We start from the raw sequence: 15,497 nt of genomic DNA, 5'->3' as shown, positions 1-15,497 counted from the left end.
TAAAAACTCACTCAATCAGCAAGTAAATTAGCTTTCTGTTCAGTAGACATTTCAGCATCTAGACCTTCAAGTCTTCCCTGACGGGAATTGGAGCAACTGCTATACAAATCCTAAGTAGAGCTGATATTCATTAAAATACAAAAGTAAGCAGCACTGATAGAACGTTAATGGATTTAAATCGTTTAAAGGCTGCTTGGAATTAGAACTCTGCTTGTAACAGCAGTAAAAGAATTGCATGTCTCACTGAATGAAAATGAATTACTCAAAGAGACGCACATGACCAAAAGGGGTCATCTCTTACCGCTGCTAGTTAGAATGAAAGGCTGGGTTGGATGAACAGCAATACAGCGAATGTAGTCTGAATGAGCTTCAAACATATGAACTCTCTCCAGAGTGTTGTAGTTGAACACTCTAATCTGCATGTCATCCTAGAAATGGAAGGTTTAACACCATCATTACTGTTATGAAGTAAATTGCACAAAAAAGTATATTATAGGCTCAGGGTATAAAGCCCAGGTTCCAAAACAAGGCGCTAATTAACAAAACAAAGCAAGAGTCAAAGCTCTGCGACTCGCTGCCAAAGCAGCCACTGACAGGTTCAGAGATGGGTTAGAAGCGCAAGGAATTACTTACCGCCCCCGTCACAGCCCAATTCTTCCTTGCAACAAACTTGGCAGCTCGAACAGGAAGATCACATACTTCAAATGTTTTCACCAGTGTCTTAAAAAATTCACAAGAATACACACTTTGAGTCATGAGATAACTGAAAAATCTATCCTGTTATATTTAAAACATCTGATTTTTTAGATCACTACTAATCACAAAATGTTCTCAGGCTAAAATATAAAAGTGCAACAGTCAAATGAAAAAAATAGACCAAAGATCTTTTCTTTAACAGATTCAAAGTGCAAATACTTATAAATGATAAAAGAAAGCAAATGTCAACAAGATGAAGTTCCCCATCCTCTGTGCTCCAGCCCTTTCCTACTTCTCTAGCTTCATCCTTGGCTACTCCCAGTGCCTTACCTTTGCACATGTTCCCTCTGCCTGAAAACCCACCCAGAGGACCTTATACTCCACTTTCACAACATAGCACCTTCTTAATTACGTGTTTAATGTCAATCTTTCCTGCTAAGCCCCCTGAGGGCAGGAATCTTGTTCACCACTGTATACCTAGAGCCTAGAATAGCGGCTGAAAAACAATGAATGTGTAATAAGTATTTGTTGAATGAATTAGCCCCTAGTTTTCTTCTTTTAAAAATTAAACCCATAAATTCATAAAATAAACTTATAAACAAGATATAATTCTTTTGTACACTTCAGCAATACGCTTCCATACAGATGCCGTTTCCTTTTAGTGAAGTACGAGCACACAGTGATTTAGATGTCCCTTAAAGCTGCTCAGAATAGAATTATATACACAGGATAAAGGTGGAAAACTAGGAGACCCTGCTAGAAAGAGCAGGGATGAATGCATCTCTTTGTCCTCCCACTTTGATGCCTTGTTCTTTAAAATTCTGCAAATCAAACTATCACTTTTCAATCTCTCTCTGTGTACGAGAGAATAATGAAAAGAGCATATTCTGATTGATTAACCATGTGCACCAAATTTAAAAATAGGGGCTGGTTCATAAGAACTGTTGAGCCCACTCTGGCTTCCTGAGCAAGACTTCAAAGATTCTTCAGTCAAAGGCTGAATAAGTGGGGACATAAGCTCCAACCTGCACAACCACTACCAGCGGACAGTGATACAGACACTGCAAACAGGTAGAACATGCAACCTATAAGATGACAGACAAATCCACGAAAGCTCATGAGGAGTCAACAAACTCAGGGATCTGCTGAGCAATAAAAAATAAAGCAGCTACAGAACTAACAGTCATGTTTCAGGTCCACGTTAAGTGCTGTGGCTGATACAAATGACCTAAGGGATGGTCTTCCCATTCCATAAGCTAAACAAGCTAAACAGGAGGAAACGCTACACACTCAACATGTAAACCACCAGCGAAATTTAAGAAAATAAAGAAACACTTGTATGGTGCCTTATAGGTCTCGTACACAATTTTATCAATTTGATTTAATCCTTCTGACAATCCTGCGAAGTAAAGAAGGCAACATATCATCTTCATTTAGGTAAGTAAACCGAGCCTCAACGTGGTTCAAAGGCTTGCCCACATCATTTAATTAGCAGGGAAACTATGCAGCAGTTCCCCACTAGCTATCTATTTTACATTTGGTAGCGTATATATGTCCATGCTACTCTCTCACTTCGTCCAGCTTACCCTTCCCCCTCCCCGTGTCCTTAATCCATTCTCCATATCTGTGTCTTTATTCCTGCCCTGCCACTAGGTTCATCAGTACCAATTTTTTAGCTTCCATATATATGCGTTAGCATACGGTATTTGTTTTTCTCTTTCTGACTTACTTCACTCTATACGACAGACTCTAGGTCCATCCACCTCACTACAAATAACTCAGTTTCATTCCTTTTCATGACTGAGAAATATTCCATTGTATATATAACATACTGATTTTTTAACTGCTGCACCCATCACCTCAAAGAGTATAATATCTCCTTATTTGAAATTCAAGTACATTTGAATTTACTTCCAAAAACCATTTTGGCTCTTTCAAGAATTTTGCTCTCAATACACGAGTGGCAAGTAACTTCTGTTGGTGATAAAAAGAGGAGGAAAAGCAGGGAGAACCAAAAACAGGTCAACCATTCAACAAAAACTTACTGAGTATCTACTATGAGCCTGTCTGCCAGGTACCCACTTGGAATAACAATGGGAATTAACACTAGGATAATCCCTGTCCTCAGAGAACCTCCATTTTTGAAGGAAAGAAGGAAATTAAACAAAAAATTACCAATGAGATTAATTATGAAAGGGGAAGTAGATAGCCCTGCAGAAGGGCACAGAAGGGTACAAAAAGAAAAACGAAGCGAAGTAGATGACCCAGATAAAGCAGAGTTATGTTACAGTAAAGCTTGGAGAACGATAAGGGAAGTACACCCGGGCTTTAGAGCACAACTATAGTGAAATGACAGAGCTGAGAAATGGTTAAATGAAGCTGACAGAGGGGACTCCAGGGAGCATTAGGAAGCACGGTGTGGGTGGAGCAGGTACCAGTGTATCTGCTAAGCATAAAATCTGAAAGGTTTTAAACACATGGAGAGAGTAGATCCTCCCCCCCACCCCACCCACACAAAAGCAGTTAACAAGCATACTCTCCGCATCAAGGCAAAAGGAATTCACAAGATAAAGATCTGAAGTCACAGGACAGAAATTCTGAATTAGTGATATACTGTTAAAAGGAAAGTTTATTATTCACTAGTTCAACAAATAATTAATGAGCACTTACTGTGTGTCAGGTAATGTCATAGGCACTGGGATACAACAGAGAACAAAGTGTTAATGTGAATAAAATGTCACTGGTGGGACTTGGCTGAGTGTGTAGTCCTTACTGTTTCATTAGAGTGATATAAGCTGTAAGGGTGTTTTTAGGTTTACTCCTGAATTTGGTTCCCCAAGGCCTATTTTTGCCATCTTAAGTCCCTCAAATGTGAATTTTATCTGGATTTTAAGAACTTAATCTTGGATGTTGGGGATAATTACTGTATAAATAGACTCAAAACTGTATGGTATGTTCTGTACTTTAAAAGAAAAAGATTAAGGATGGCCAACAAAGACTGGAAAAGGTAAGACAAACTAAGCTGACCTATTATTTACTCAGAAGAAAGCATTTAAGGCAGATAATCTGTAAAAGGCACATTCTCATGTGTAATGAAAAGCTGACTACAAATCTCTCTCTGATATAATCTATAATTTGTATGGCTGACTGAAAGTTACCTGCATCATGCATTACAGTGAGCACTTGAGGAAAATTTAATAAAAGTAAAAATCCCATTGTTAGAATACTCACTGAATGGAAAATTAAGTACCATTAAATACTTTTGTCTAGAGCAAGTGATCTTATATTGGTGTCAGTTTCCTTAATTTCAAAGTAGAGCTAATACTACCTATCTGAGAACTTAACACTTAAATATTGGATATAATGAGCCCAGAACAGTTTCTCCCACAAGCTCTACCCTCATAAATGTTAGTTTATCTTTATTAAAAATACTTTGTACCAATTTATTTAAGAAAGCAGTACGCATATACTACTAAACTCTGTTATATTTCTTCTCTTTCATTATAAACAGATTAAGATAGTATTTCTAATAAAGTCTTTAAAAATTCCTACCTGTGTTTCATGATTCCAAACGCACACACTACCATTGTAAAGACTCGCCAACATCCACGGCTCTGTAGGATGCAAATCCACACTCTTAACTCGATCAGATCGAGCAGTTAGCTTTCTCTTGATATCGAGTCGCAGAGGCTAAGGACAAACATAAAAAACAAACAAACATTAAATTCCTATGCCAAATAAAACATGCTTGAGATCTTAACTAAAAACAGTGCATTAACATGCTACAAAACAATTCAGTTTTTACTTTGCTAAATTAGACACAGTTTGAAGTCTAAAGCACCTACTTATTCACTCATACATACAAAAAATATGAGTATTTAAAAATTTTTAATTTGTAGCAGCACTTGTCAAACTTTTTGGTCTTAGGACACCTTTACAGTCTTAATTTTTGAGGACACTAAAAAGCTTCTTTTTAGGTAGATTATATTTATTAATATTTACCATGTTAAAAATTAAAACTGAGACGTTAAAATATTTGTGTATTATTTCATTTTCGAAAATGAACTAAACCCATTACATGTTAATGTAAGTAAGATATTGTTATGAAAACTAACTATAGTTTCAAAAGAAATTTAGTGAGAAGAGTAGCAATGTTTCACATTTTTGCAAAACTCTTTAAATTCTGACTTAATAGAAGACAGTTGTTTTCCCATATCTGCTTCGGCCGTCAATATGTTGTGATATATTGTTTTGGTTATGTATATGAAAAAAAACCCAAAAAACAAAACACAAAAACCTGGCTCACAGATATTGAGGACAGACTGGTAATTACCAGAGGTGGAATGTGGAAGGGGGAGAAATGGGTGAAGGGGTCAAAGGGTACAAACTTCCAGTTATAAAATAAGTAGGTCATGGAGATGTAATGTACAGCACAGTAATTAATAATACAGTGTTGCATATTTGACAGTTGCTAAGAGAGTAGATCTTAAACGTTTTCATTGCAAGAAAAAACACATTTTTGTAACTATGTATGGTGACAGGTGTTTAGACTTATTGTGGTGATTGTTTCACAATACACACAAACATCAAATCATTATATTGGACACCTAAAACTAATATAACGTCATATGTCAATTATACCTCAATTATTTTTTTAAAAAATTGAGTTCTTCAGAGAAAAGTATTAGATTTATTTTGGCAATAATATTAGTAAATGCTAGGCAATGTAACGTGGGATCAATAGGGGTTATATCCATGTCCATGAAGGGCTTTGGAGCCAAATGGGAATGTTCATAATGTTTTAATGTATTTAAGTTACAAGAACCAAATGGAAATTACAATTTTAAACCGAAGCTAAAATACTCTCTTGAATCATAAAATACTAATAGTTTAAAACAGCCTTTTTCAACCTGGATTCCTCATCTAAACCACAGAAAGAAAATGATCTGAATAACTACTTTCTCAATTCTCCCAAGGATACCTTTCTAGGAGAAAAGTTAATTCATTATATACAATGATGGCTTAGGGCAGTAGTCTTAATTCTCTCTTGGAAGCAGATCTGAGAAAGACTGATTTAAAATGTTTCTCCTTCAACAGGTTTTACACACAACCTAAAAGTTTATTTGGCAAGTTGAGTTATCATCAAATTTTTATTTTTGCGATCTTCCGTGATGATCATGAATGGGACAGAAATTTAACGTTACTTTTCTACACAAATGAAGACTGCTAGATAATTTCTGCAGAGATAATATCCTGAGAAAAAGCAAACATCTCACAAGGCTTTTATTCATCGTTTTGGATCTCTATCAAATCTGGGTCACTGACTGCTTCGAACCTTGTTCTGACTTCTATACAGGCCTCCCTCACTTTTGGCAACAACTTATACCTCTTACTTCCCTTTAAAAGATCCGAGTTCTCTGGCTCTTCTCTACAATAGCCACAAAAATGTTTCCACTGTCTTACCTTCTTCTCCATCTCAAACTTGCTACTTTCAAACCATCATCTTCACATACCTTGCTGAAGCAGGACCTCTTACTTCACCCATTTCTGAATTTTGTCCCATTAATTATCATCACAAATGTTAACTCTTTTTTTCTGGTCTCTTCAGAGTAAGCAAACGTGATGTGTCTATTACATGCCAGGAACCACGGTGGAGGCTTTTTCCTCTAGTAAATGAGGAAACTGTACACTTATAAACTATGTATATTTTACCATTAAAAATGTTTTAAATGCTTGATTACTGAGTAAAAGTGATGCTTCAGGAAGGTGGTCCAGGGGACTGAGCAACCCCAGTATAACTCTAAATACTCCCAATGCACAATCTCAGTTTAAAAAGCACAGCCAAGAGCTCCTGCTGTATTTCTCCCAAGATTTTAGTGCCTACTTTGAATGAGACATTGTACTAGGCACTGTGGAATACCAAAATGAGTAAGGTATTCATACTGCAGCCTTAACTCTAAATGTCTCCTTATATCTCCCAAAAGCTGGATGCATTTAGGACTCAGCTTAAATGCTACTGCCACTACTACGATCTTTCAGATTACCCTACCAGAAGTACCCTTTCCTACGGGATCCTACAGGTTTTAATTTTAACATTTAACATTTGTGCACATGTCTGTTTTTGCTTTCTAGAGTAGATGCTCCTTAAGGGCAGGGTCACTGCTTATTCATGTGTTTATCTCCACAGCATCTTATATATTTGGGTATAGGGGTTTAAGTACAGACAGTATAATCGAGGTCTAAAGAATGATGATGGACTCAAACTTCAGTTCCACTACTCATTTCAAAAGTACAACAGTGGGTAAGTTTACTTAACTTCTCTCAGGTTTGAAAAATGTAAAACCATTGACTATTATCTACCATTTAGTATAATGAGAATTAAATTCAGTGTTAAACAGTTAGTACAGTGCCTGGCCTATTGTAACCACTCCATAAGCATTTATAACTCACTCTCTCGGCTGTTGTGAGAATTAGGAGGCAAATGTTTAGCAAAATCCATGGCACATAGTAAACACTCTATGGTAAATGAGTGAATAAATAAATTCACATTTTATAGTTATATAAAAGATTTTAAATGTGTTAAAGAATGAAATATGTAATTATAAAAATACTCTTAAACATTGCAAAAGAAAACTAAATTAGGCAGATGCAAGGGCTGTTTCCAAAAATGTCCAGTGCTGAAAGCACAGCACACCCCAGAGCAGGTCGTTGGTAATACGAGGTGGCATAATTAAGTGACTTGAGTACTGTTCAGAGGCTCTTAACCTGGGGACCCAAGAAAGTTCATGGATGAGGATTGGGGGGGGGGCGGTATCTGTGAGTGAACCCACTAAAATTTTATGCAATGCTGTGTTTCTCTATGCATTTTTCTGGAAGTATCCATAATGTTCACAAGTTTCCCCGGGGAATCAACTTCTGTTGTAGTTAAAACTCTGCAGCAATGAGCCTTAAACGAACTTGATTTTAAGTTTTTATTTATTTTTTTCCTTTAACTGCAAGGTGAGGAACTTGGACTTATTAATCCCTACGGTCTTCAAGCTCCAAAATCCTTGAACCTGTGCTTCCTAACAAGTGAAAAAAAGCAGGAAAATGTTTAAATACAAAATATTGAATTTCTTACATCTTTTTGGAAAGAAATTTTCACACTATCGTACTGTTTTTCTTATTATAACTCTTTTTGTGCAGAAGTATTTTAGAGCATATTTGGGGGTGATAATAAAAAATGCTGTCCTGACTGTCATCCTTATCAGCCGCTATATTTGCAAATGCAGAAAAGCACGCCAACCAGTTTTATAAACAACTCTCCAACTCTTCGTTTCTCCCTAGAAACTTAAGCTGGGGTCCCAAAGCATCTGAAATTCCACTCTTGACTCTCTATGCGTTTTATTTACTTTTTTGGGGGGAGGGGGGCTTGCCTGTTTAAGTTCGTAGTTTGCGGTCAGCACATACTATACCAGAACAAGCCCAACATGAGTGCAAAATCAGCTGTCGCCGTTTTAAAGGCACAATGAGGCAGTTTCATCAAAACCTTCTACGGAGTTCAACGTTTTCGGTCTCTTCTATTTCCCTACACCAAGGATCCCGCTGCAGACCACAGGACCTCCGGCAAACGCCGTAAGCACCAGAGGAGTCAGGGACCCCTCAATTCCAGGGGCTGCCTCCTCAAATCACCCACCGCCTCCTCCCTCCCAGAGTTCAAACTGGACCAGGACCCGCAAGGCCTGAGGCGGCGGCCGCAGCGGGAGCCCAGGCCGCTGCTGACTACTGTCCTCAGGCCAGGAGCCCCAGGAATTGGCCTTGGCCGCAGGGGCCCGACTCCCTCCTGCAGGGCCTGGACCTACCATGGCTCCGTTGGTCCGAGCCCGGGCGCCTTCACTCGCTGCAGACGAAGCTGTCCGGGAGAGACCCACCGACCCGCTGACCGGCCGACTGCTTGACGTGGAACTTCCGGGAGGAGTTCTCGCGATAGAACTCGAGGCCAGGGCCCGAGCGCCTGCGCAAACGCGGCGCAGGGCTGACGTTTCCCAAGCCCCGCCCCAATTTCCAAGGCAACAAGGCCTCCTAAACGGCCTCGAGCCCACCTGGCGCTGCTGGGGCAGGGGGGGTGTGGCCTCCACTACCCGCTGCAGTGTCCTGGGGCTGCTGATCGTGTACGAGAATCAGAAAACCGCGAGTTAAATGAGATGAGAAAAAGCGAAATGCTTCATCCGAATGCTAACGTCCGGAGAAACTCCCCTATAGTGGAGTTGTGTCGCAGGGGCTGAGAAGCGCTGTGAGGCTTCCTCTGATTCTGGCTCTGAGGAGAGGGCGGGGAAGAGAAGGGAAGGCGAAGCTAGGCTCTAAGCCCACTGTACCCTGGTGGGCCTGAGAACGAGGCCCAGAGAGTCCTCTGCGGGGCCTGCTCGGGGCCCTAATTGAGGCTGGAAAGATGTAGGCCGGTTTCTGGGCTGAGCTTCAGGCATCGGTGGTCGGAGGGCTGCCAAAAGCCGTCAGCTCTGGAGCTCGCCAGGAGATGGGAGTATCCGACCCTGCAGGATCTCCTTCTATTGAGCGTCGACCGCGTTGTTCATTCATTTATAACTATTTATTGATCTTCGGCTGTGTGCCAGAATACTTTCCTCTCAAATCTTCACATCGAATCTGAATTATCTCCATTTTACTGATGAAGAAACTAAGGCTCAAAGAAGTTAAGGGTCCCCGCCAAGGCCACACAGTAAATGGTAGAGTCAGGATTTGATACCAGACTGATAAGTCCTCCAAGTCCTGTGCTCTTTCTAATACACCAAAGTATATCTTCATTAAGGTAGTTGAACTCTAGAGTAAGGACCTGAGCCATAGCGGTTGCAAAGTAAAGTGCTAGAGCTTTTGCCTACCCGCACCCTCTTCCCGCCTTTTTTTTTCTTTTTTTTTTTAATTTTGTTTATTTTTGGCTGCGTTGGATCTTCGTTGCTGCACCCTGGCTTTCTCTAGTTGCGGCGAGCGGGGGCTACTCTTTGTTGCGGTGCACGGGCTTCTCACTGTGGCGGCTTCTCTTGTTGCGGAGCACAGGCTCTAGGCACGCGGGCTTCAGTAGTTGTGGCTTACGGGCTCTAGAGTGCAGGCTCAGTAGTTGTGGTTTACAGGCTTAGTTGCTCTGCGGCATGTGGGATCTTCCTGGACCAGGGCTCGAACCCGTGTCCTATTGGCAGGCGGATCCTTAACCACTGCGCCATCAGGGAAATCCCTTCCCACTTTTTAAAATACATTTATTTATTTTAAAATTTTATTTTATTTTTTAAACACCGTGGGCCAAGTAACACTTGCCCTTTTGCTACATATAAACGTGTACCTCAGGCCTGAGAGTAGCCTTGGGGACTTTTTAGACCTCTAGATTATCAGAAAGGAAAAAAAAAAAAAAAAAGAAGTGTGTGTGTATGTGTGTGTGTGTGTGGAAAGTAATATTCAGAGGGAGACATATGGACTCTGCATCAGGTAATTTGCCTTTAGCAGGAGGTTTGTTGCCAGTGTGACCTCTTTGTGGGTCTTAGTTTTCCTCATCTTAAAAAAAAAATCTTTGTACACCGCTAGGCACCCAAGATGCTGAGCCCCGAAGTTTCACACTCACTTTGACTATATATTTTCTCATTTTTTTCCATGGCAGTTAACCAACATTAAGTTCTGGAGTTGTGCATTATAAATTCATTCTTCTTTCAGACATTACATAATGAATTTGTACTGTATCCAAAGCACTATACCAGGTGCTGCCTGAAGATTATACCTATAAAAATTTAGTCTTGGATTTGGGTTGAAAGAAATTTCACTTTAAAGAAATAAGATTCTCAAATATGAACTAATACATAAAATAACATTCAATATATGTGTGTATATTCCTGTGTGTTCAACTGTGGGTTTAAAATAAAATCTTTTGTTTACTCTTCAGTTTAGAGAAGACTAGAAAGTAGAAAAATAACTCTGGGAAAGAAAAGAAATATGGACAAGCTTAGCAAATTGGGAAAGGGTTTCCCAAGAGTTTGAGTGCAATTGATCAACAGATCTTAAAGTCTTACCTGGTCAGTTTCTAGGATGACTGTTTCAACCCTGCCTTTTTGCTGCTGCTGGGAGAATTCCAAGTGGAAGTTCAGCCAGCAGTGTCTCTGTCAGTACTCTACATACACCCTTCCCTCCCTATTCTATTCCCACCCTTTCATGAGAAGTTGAGGAAGTGAAAATAATTCCTTGAGGAAAAGTCTAGTTGGTATTTTTAAAATATATACATGTCTCATCACTTAGCAAAGTGATGAGTAGGAGAATGAATAAGAACCTAGTTTCTCCCTTCAAAAGGGTTACAATTTATAAGAAGTACCAATAAAATACTCAAGATAAAATATCCAGCTGGGGAGATAATTTTCATAAAGGAGGCAGAATTTGAGGTGGACCTTTGGACCACAAAAATCCAGTTTGTTTGGAAAATGGTATTCATTTAGAATGGCAGTGAGGGAGAAGGCTGGAAAGGAAGGATGGGGCTAAAATCTGAAAATTTACTTAAATAGGGAGGAATTGGGCTTTGATTCAATAAGCACTCGGGAACAATTAAGCCAGAAAAAAAAAAAACGTGTTCATATATGCACTCTATAAGATTTATCTTTTTTTGATGAGAATGAAGAAATGGATTGGAACAGTGAGATACTATACAAGTTTGGAGGAAGTGGGTGTGGAAATAATAATATTGAATAGATTTCATTGAGTGCCCAATTTTGTACCCAGCATTGAAATATGCACTTTGCATACTGCAATTCATATAGTAATACTGAAAGATAGCCATTATTTTCTTCAACTTAGAGATGAAACACTGAGGCCCAAATGAGTTGAGTAATATGCCCCATGCCACACTGCTCAAGAGTTGGTGACATACTTGAGATCTGAACCCAAGTTTATCTCCAAAATGAATGCTCTTGTTACTGGACTGTGAGTTCTTCCTTTCTCACTAAGAAGCTAGAATCAACAGGGTACACAAATAATTTGCATTTGTTTTGTGAGTTAAGGAATTGGGAGGCATCCTAATGCTCATGTTTTGAAAATAGTGAACCCAGAGGAATATCTTTAATTAGAGGAAGAAGTGGAGCCAGTAAATGACACAGTAAAGGAACAATTAGAATAAGACAGCAAGGAAAACTGTATGCAACAGAAGGGAAGGGAGGTAGAATATAATAGGGTGACTAGCAGTCTAGATGGCTTTAGAGAACTTAAGAAAACTTGGTATTTGGAGAAAAAAAAAACAAACTATTGTCAGTGAATTAGATTATTACGAGGACACTAGTAGCCTTAAAAATATTTTTTTTTTCAGTTGAGTAATGCTAGGGGAAGCAGGTTTGCAAGGGATTAAGAAAGGATTGGATGATAAAGAAGTGGAAGTGGTGGGTATAAACTATTTTACCAAAAGTTTAGTCATGAAAAGACAAATGTTGATGTCTCACTGAAAGTGGATTGATTGTTCCTATATTTGGGGTATAGTTGACGTTAATTACTTCATGATGACACTCCACATGGATGCATGCAACTAAATGGACCTTTACAGTATGAGTTAGGAACTAGCCAGACAAACGTCAAGAGGGTATATGTAGGGCATTTTAAGTGGAGAGACTTGAGAGTTCGATTTTTCCAGAGAACTAGAAGTAGTTTGGCATGCTTGGACCAGAGAGTAAGAAGGGGGAGGAGTGAGAAATGGGACTAGAAAGGTAGATGACGCTCAGATCCTTGAAAGTCCATGATTGCCAGTTTAAGAAGTCTGGACTTTACCCTGAAGGATCTAGGGAAGCACTGAAGAATGTTAAGTAGGGTAATCTTCATGCTCTATTACTGATTCATCATTGCATGTCAGTTACTTTCCCTATTAAAGGAAATGTTAAGGTTCTCAGCTGGATTTCTGCATGAAGTGAATGAAAGTGGGAGTCTTGACCACATAATCACATACTAACCAGCAGGAGACCGAATTGAATTGGAGAACCACTGAGTTGTCTTCCAAGAAGAATGAAGCTTAATAAGGTTGCCTGACAGAGGCAAAGCTTTGACGGATTGCAAAAGCACTGATCAACTACAATGTGCTGTACACTTTGTATGATTACCTTCTCAGAATTTAAAATCTGTTAAATTTACTCCGTGTGAGTTTGACGTGGGATTTGGGATAGAGGGAATGTTCACTTTTGTTTACTTGAAAGTGTAAATATCCAGATTGTTAGTCATGTTTTTGACACGAGTATACTTTTACCTTCTTAAAAATGGCATTGACTCTATGTCTTTTTAATAAACGTATTTAGAGGAGGCAGGGTTTAAAGTGAGCTTTGAATGAATGAAGGCAGTGATTTCATTGGTAGGAGTTGCTAGACATTGTAAATATGGCAGCAGAGTTTTGGGACTTGGTCATTTAGTGACCTCCATAATGGTCCACACCCTGGACATTCTATATCCAGTTCTTCACATGTGGAGTGCTAAGACAACCTGTGGTTAAGTCATGTCTAGCAGGTTCTGGAGACTTCTTTGACTCAGGGTTGTCTTGTGGAATGAACTCTCTGGGTCTCAGTTTCATTACTTACAAAATAACGTTGGAAAAATGAACTCTAAGGTCCCTTTCTACTCCAAGTTTCTTTAGAATTTTGAGTCTGTGATTCTATATTCTTGTCAAATGAAATGGGCAAAGGGAGTGGCTGCAGGATATATTAGACTTTTTTTACTTCATTCATGTGCCAGTGAAGTAGTTCTTCCTGCATATTTTACAGTATGCATTGCTCTTTTTATCAGGAAGCCACCTTAAATCAGCAAATGTTTGTTGAGGCTTTATTATGCTTGAAACAATGCTGTATAAACTTGAGGGTCCTGGGGCTCAGGGCAAGGAGCCTGGTGGGTGTGAGGGGACCAGGAGCAGAGGCCCAAGTGCGCACGGTATGCAGAGGTCCTGGGGGGACATTCTCTGACAACCAATGCTTAACTGTCTTTCCAGAGAAAAGACTTTACAAAGTTTTATATAAGCAAATTGAGAGGTTTAGAGCAATTATGTTTCCTTAAGAATTATGTGCTTGTAAATGATAGTGCTGCATATAAATAAATGAATAATAAGGACAAATAGCCTGGATATCTGGCATATAGCAGTTACCTTTAAATTAATTGAAAAACATTTAATGTAAAAGTGAAATATCTGGAGTGACAAGGCACTGCACAGTATAATTTTGATCAAATTGCCTTATTCCACTGTCTTCTAAAGAGTTTGTCAGCTCAAGTTGATCTAAGGGCATGACTGAATTTGAATTCAAATGTAGTTCAAGCTCCAAGTTTTAAAGATGAAGTCCTTGAGCTCTGAACTCATGATATGCTTTTGTACCTGAAGATGATAATCCAAATTATATTGAGCTGTGCTGCTACAGGACTTTTCATTTGATGTCAAAGCAACTTCATATTGATAATGCTTGATCCATTCATTAAAATCCAAATATAGGAAGAAGAAAGTGTTTTCTTTGCTAAATACGGCCATACTTTGGTGCATCTGACATTGACAATGAATACAGATATAACTTTATCCTGAAAAGATTTATATATAAAGTGAATGTTAATTGGATCATATATATATATCCATTCATACATACAGACAGACATACATATATAGGTAAAGTCAATATCTGAGGGAGGTAGAAAAAGATTACAGGTGCTTTTGGTTATATTTTCTAACTTTTCTATTATAAACATACACTGTAATAAAGAAAATAAATTACTTTATGCAAATATAAAATGTAGCAAAGGAGCTTGTCATTTAAAGGAAGTTTAGTTTGAATCTGACTATAAAGCAAAGAAATACCTCTTATTTTCTGCGTAAATCTTGATTTTCATTTTATAAAGCCCATTTGAGGTGCAACAAAATGGTATAGTCATATCCAGGAGTGAACAGTTGCCAAGGTAGAATATGCAATCCCTGTCTGAGGGTTTTGAGGAAGGATTTTTTTGGTAAGGTGTGTTCCTGGTAAAACTAGACAAGGAAGCAGCTTTGTTGAAAGGTTTAAACTTGCAAGGGAGAAAGGTGAGGCAATGATCAGGGAGCAGGGGAAGGATGAGACCTGCTAAGGAGACTGGTGGAAGGGCTGGAAGGGCTCATGTTCATCACGTATGTATTTGTATGTCAACAAATGTTTTAATATACCAGTCATTAGATAGCTGCTACCTTGAATGTCTCCACCATCCTAGCTGAAGCTGATCAGGTCTCTCCCCTGGGTTTCTCCCTATTGTGACCACGAAAGGGATAAAAATTTACACTGCAATAGGCCCCCAGGCCCCTGATCTTGTGCAACAGCCAGCATCCAGTCTGATATTAGGCAACTCTTCTGATTGATGAGTGCTGGTGCCCGAGTATTGTTAAGTATTTTGAGCATCAACGTTGCCTGTAAGGTAAGGATAATGAACTGGTCCTTGATGCATCTATTTGAGGAACAATGAAAGGAGAAAGCAGGTATTTTACACTGACGAGCTATCTTCACGGTAGGGCAAATTATAAAATAAGCCTAGTTGGTCTTTGGCAGCCACTTCCAACCTCTCAGGTACCCTCTTCTCCCTTTCCCACCAACTCTGTGTGCGGTTACAAGGACTTGTTCTATGACTTTCTCAAATATCGGACTGATAAACTCATCACCTAGCCCATCCCTTTAAAGTGCAATCAATCAACATGGGTTTTTCAAGCCTCTCTCAGAGTGTCCAGAATTTTATAGGGGACCATACTCTAGGAAAGGGGACCAAATTCATTTTTGAATGGTATTTTTTTTGTGGTTGTGTATAGAATTCTAGGT

At 39.1% G+C, this 15,497-nt stretch overlaps 1 protein-coding gene across 1 annotated transcript in view; it reads right to left on the bottom strand.

Annotated features, from left to right (window-relative positions):
• COPB2 (COPI coat complex subunit beta 2) overlaps positions 1-8,652 on the bottom strand; it is a 28,643-nt gene extending 19,991 nt beyond the window's left edge. The window contains exons 1-4 of the mRNA XM_059920217.1: positions 8,538-8,652; positions 4,249-4,386; positions 634-720; positions 302-428 (exon numbers count right to left, since the gene is read on the bottom strand). Coding sequence (XP_059776200.1) covers positions 302-428; positions 634-720; positions 4,249-4,386; positions 8,538-8,540 — 355 coding nt within the window. The 5' untranslated portion in view covers positions 8,541-8,652. The remainder of the gene's footprint in view (positions 1-301; positions 429-633; positions 721-4,248; positions 4,387-8,537) is intronic.
• Between the last annotated feature and the right edge of the window lie 6,845 nt (positions 8,653-15,497).

This window comes from Balaenoptera ricei, chromosome 4 (assembly GCF_028023285.1).
Source record: "Balaenoptera ricei isolate mBalRic1 chromosome 4, mBalRic1.hap2, whole genome shotgun sequence".
Taxonomy (NCBI): Eukaryota; Metazoa; Chordata; class Mammalia; order Artiodactyla; family Balaenopteridae; genus Balaenoptera; species Balaenoptera ricei.
This window is presented reverse-complemented; position numbering and strand designations above follow the sequence as displayed.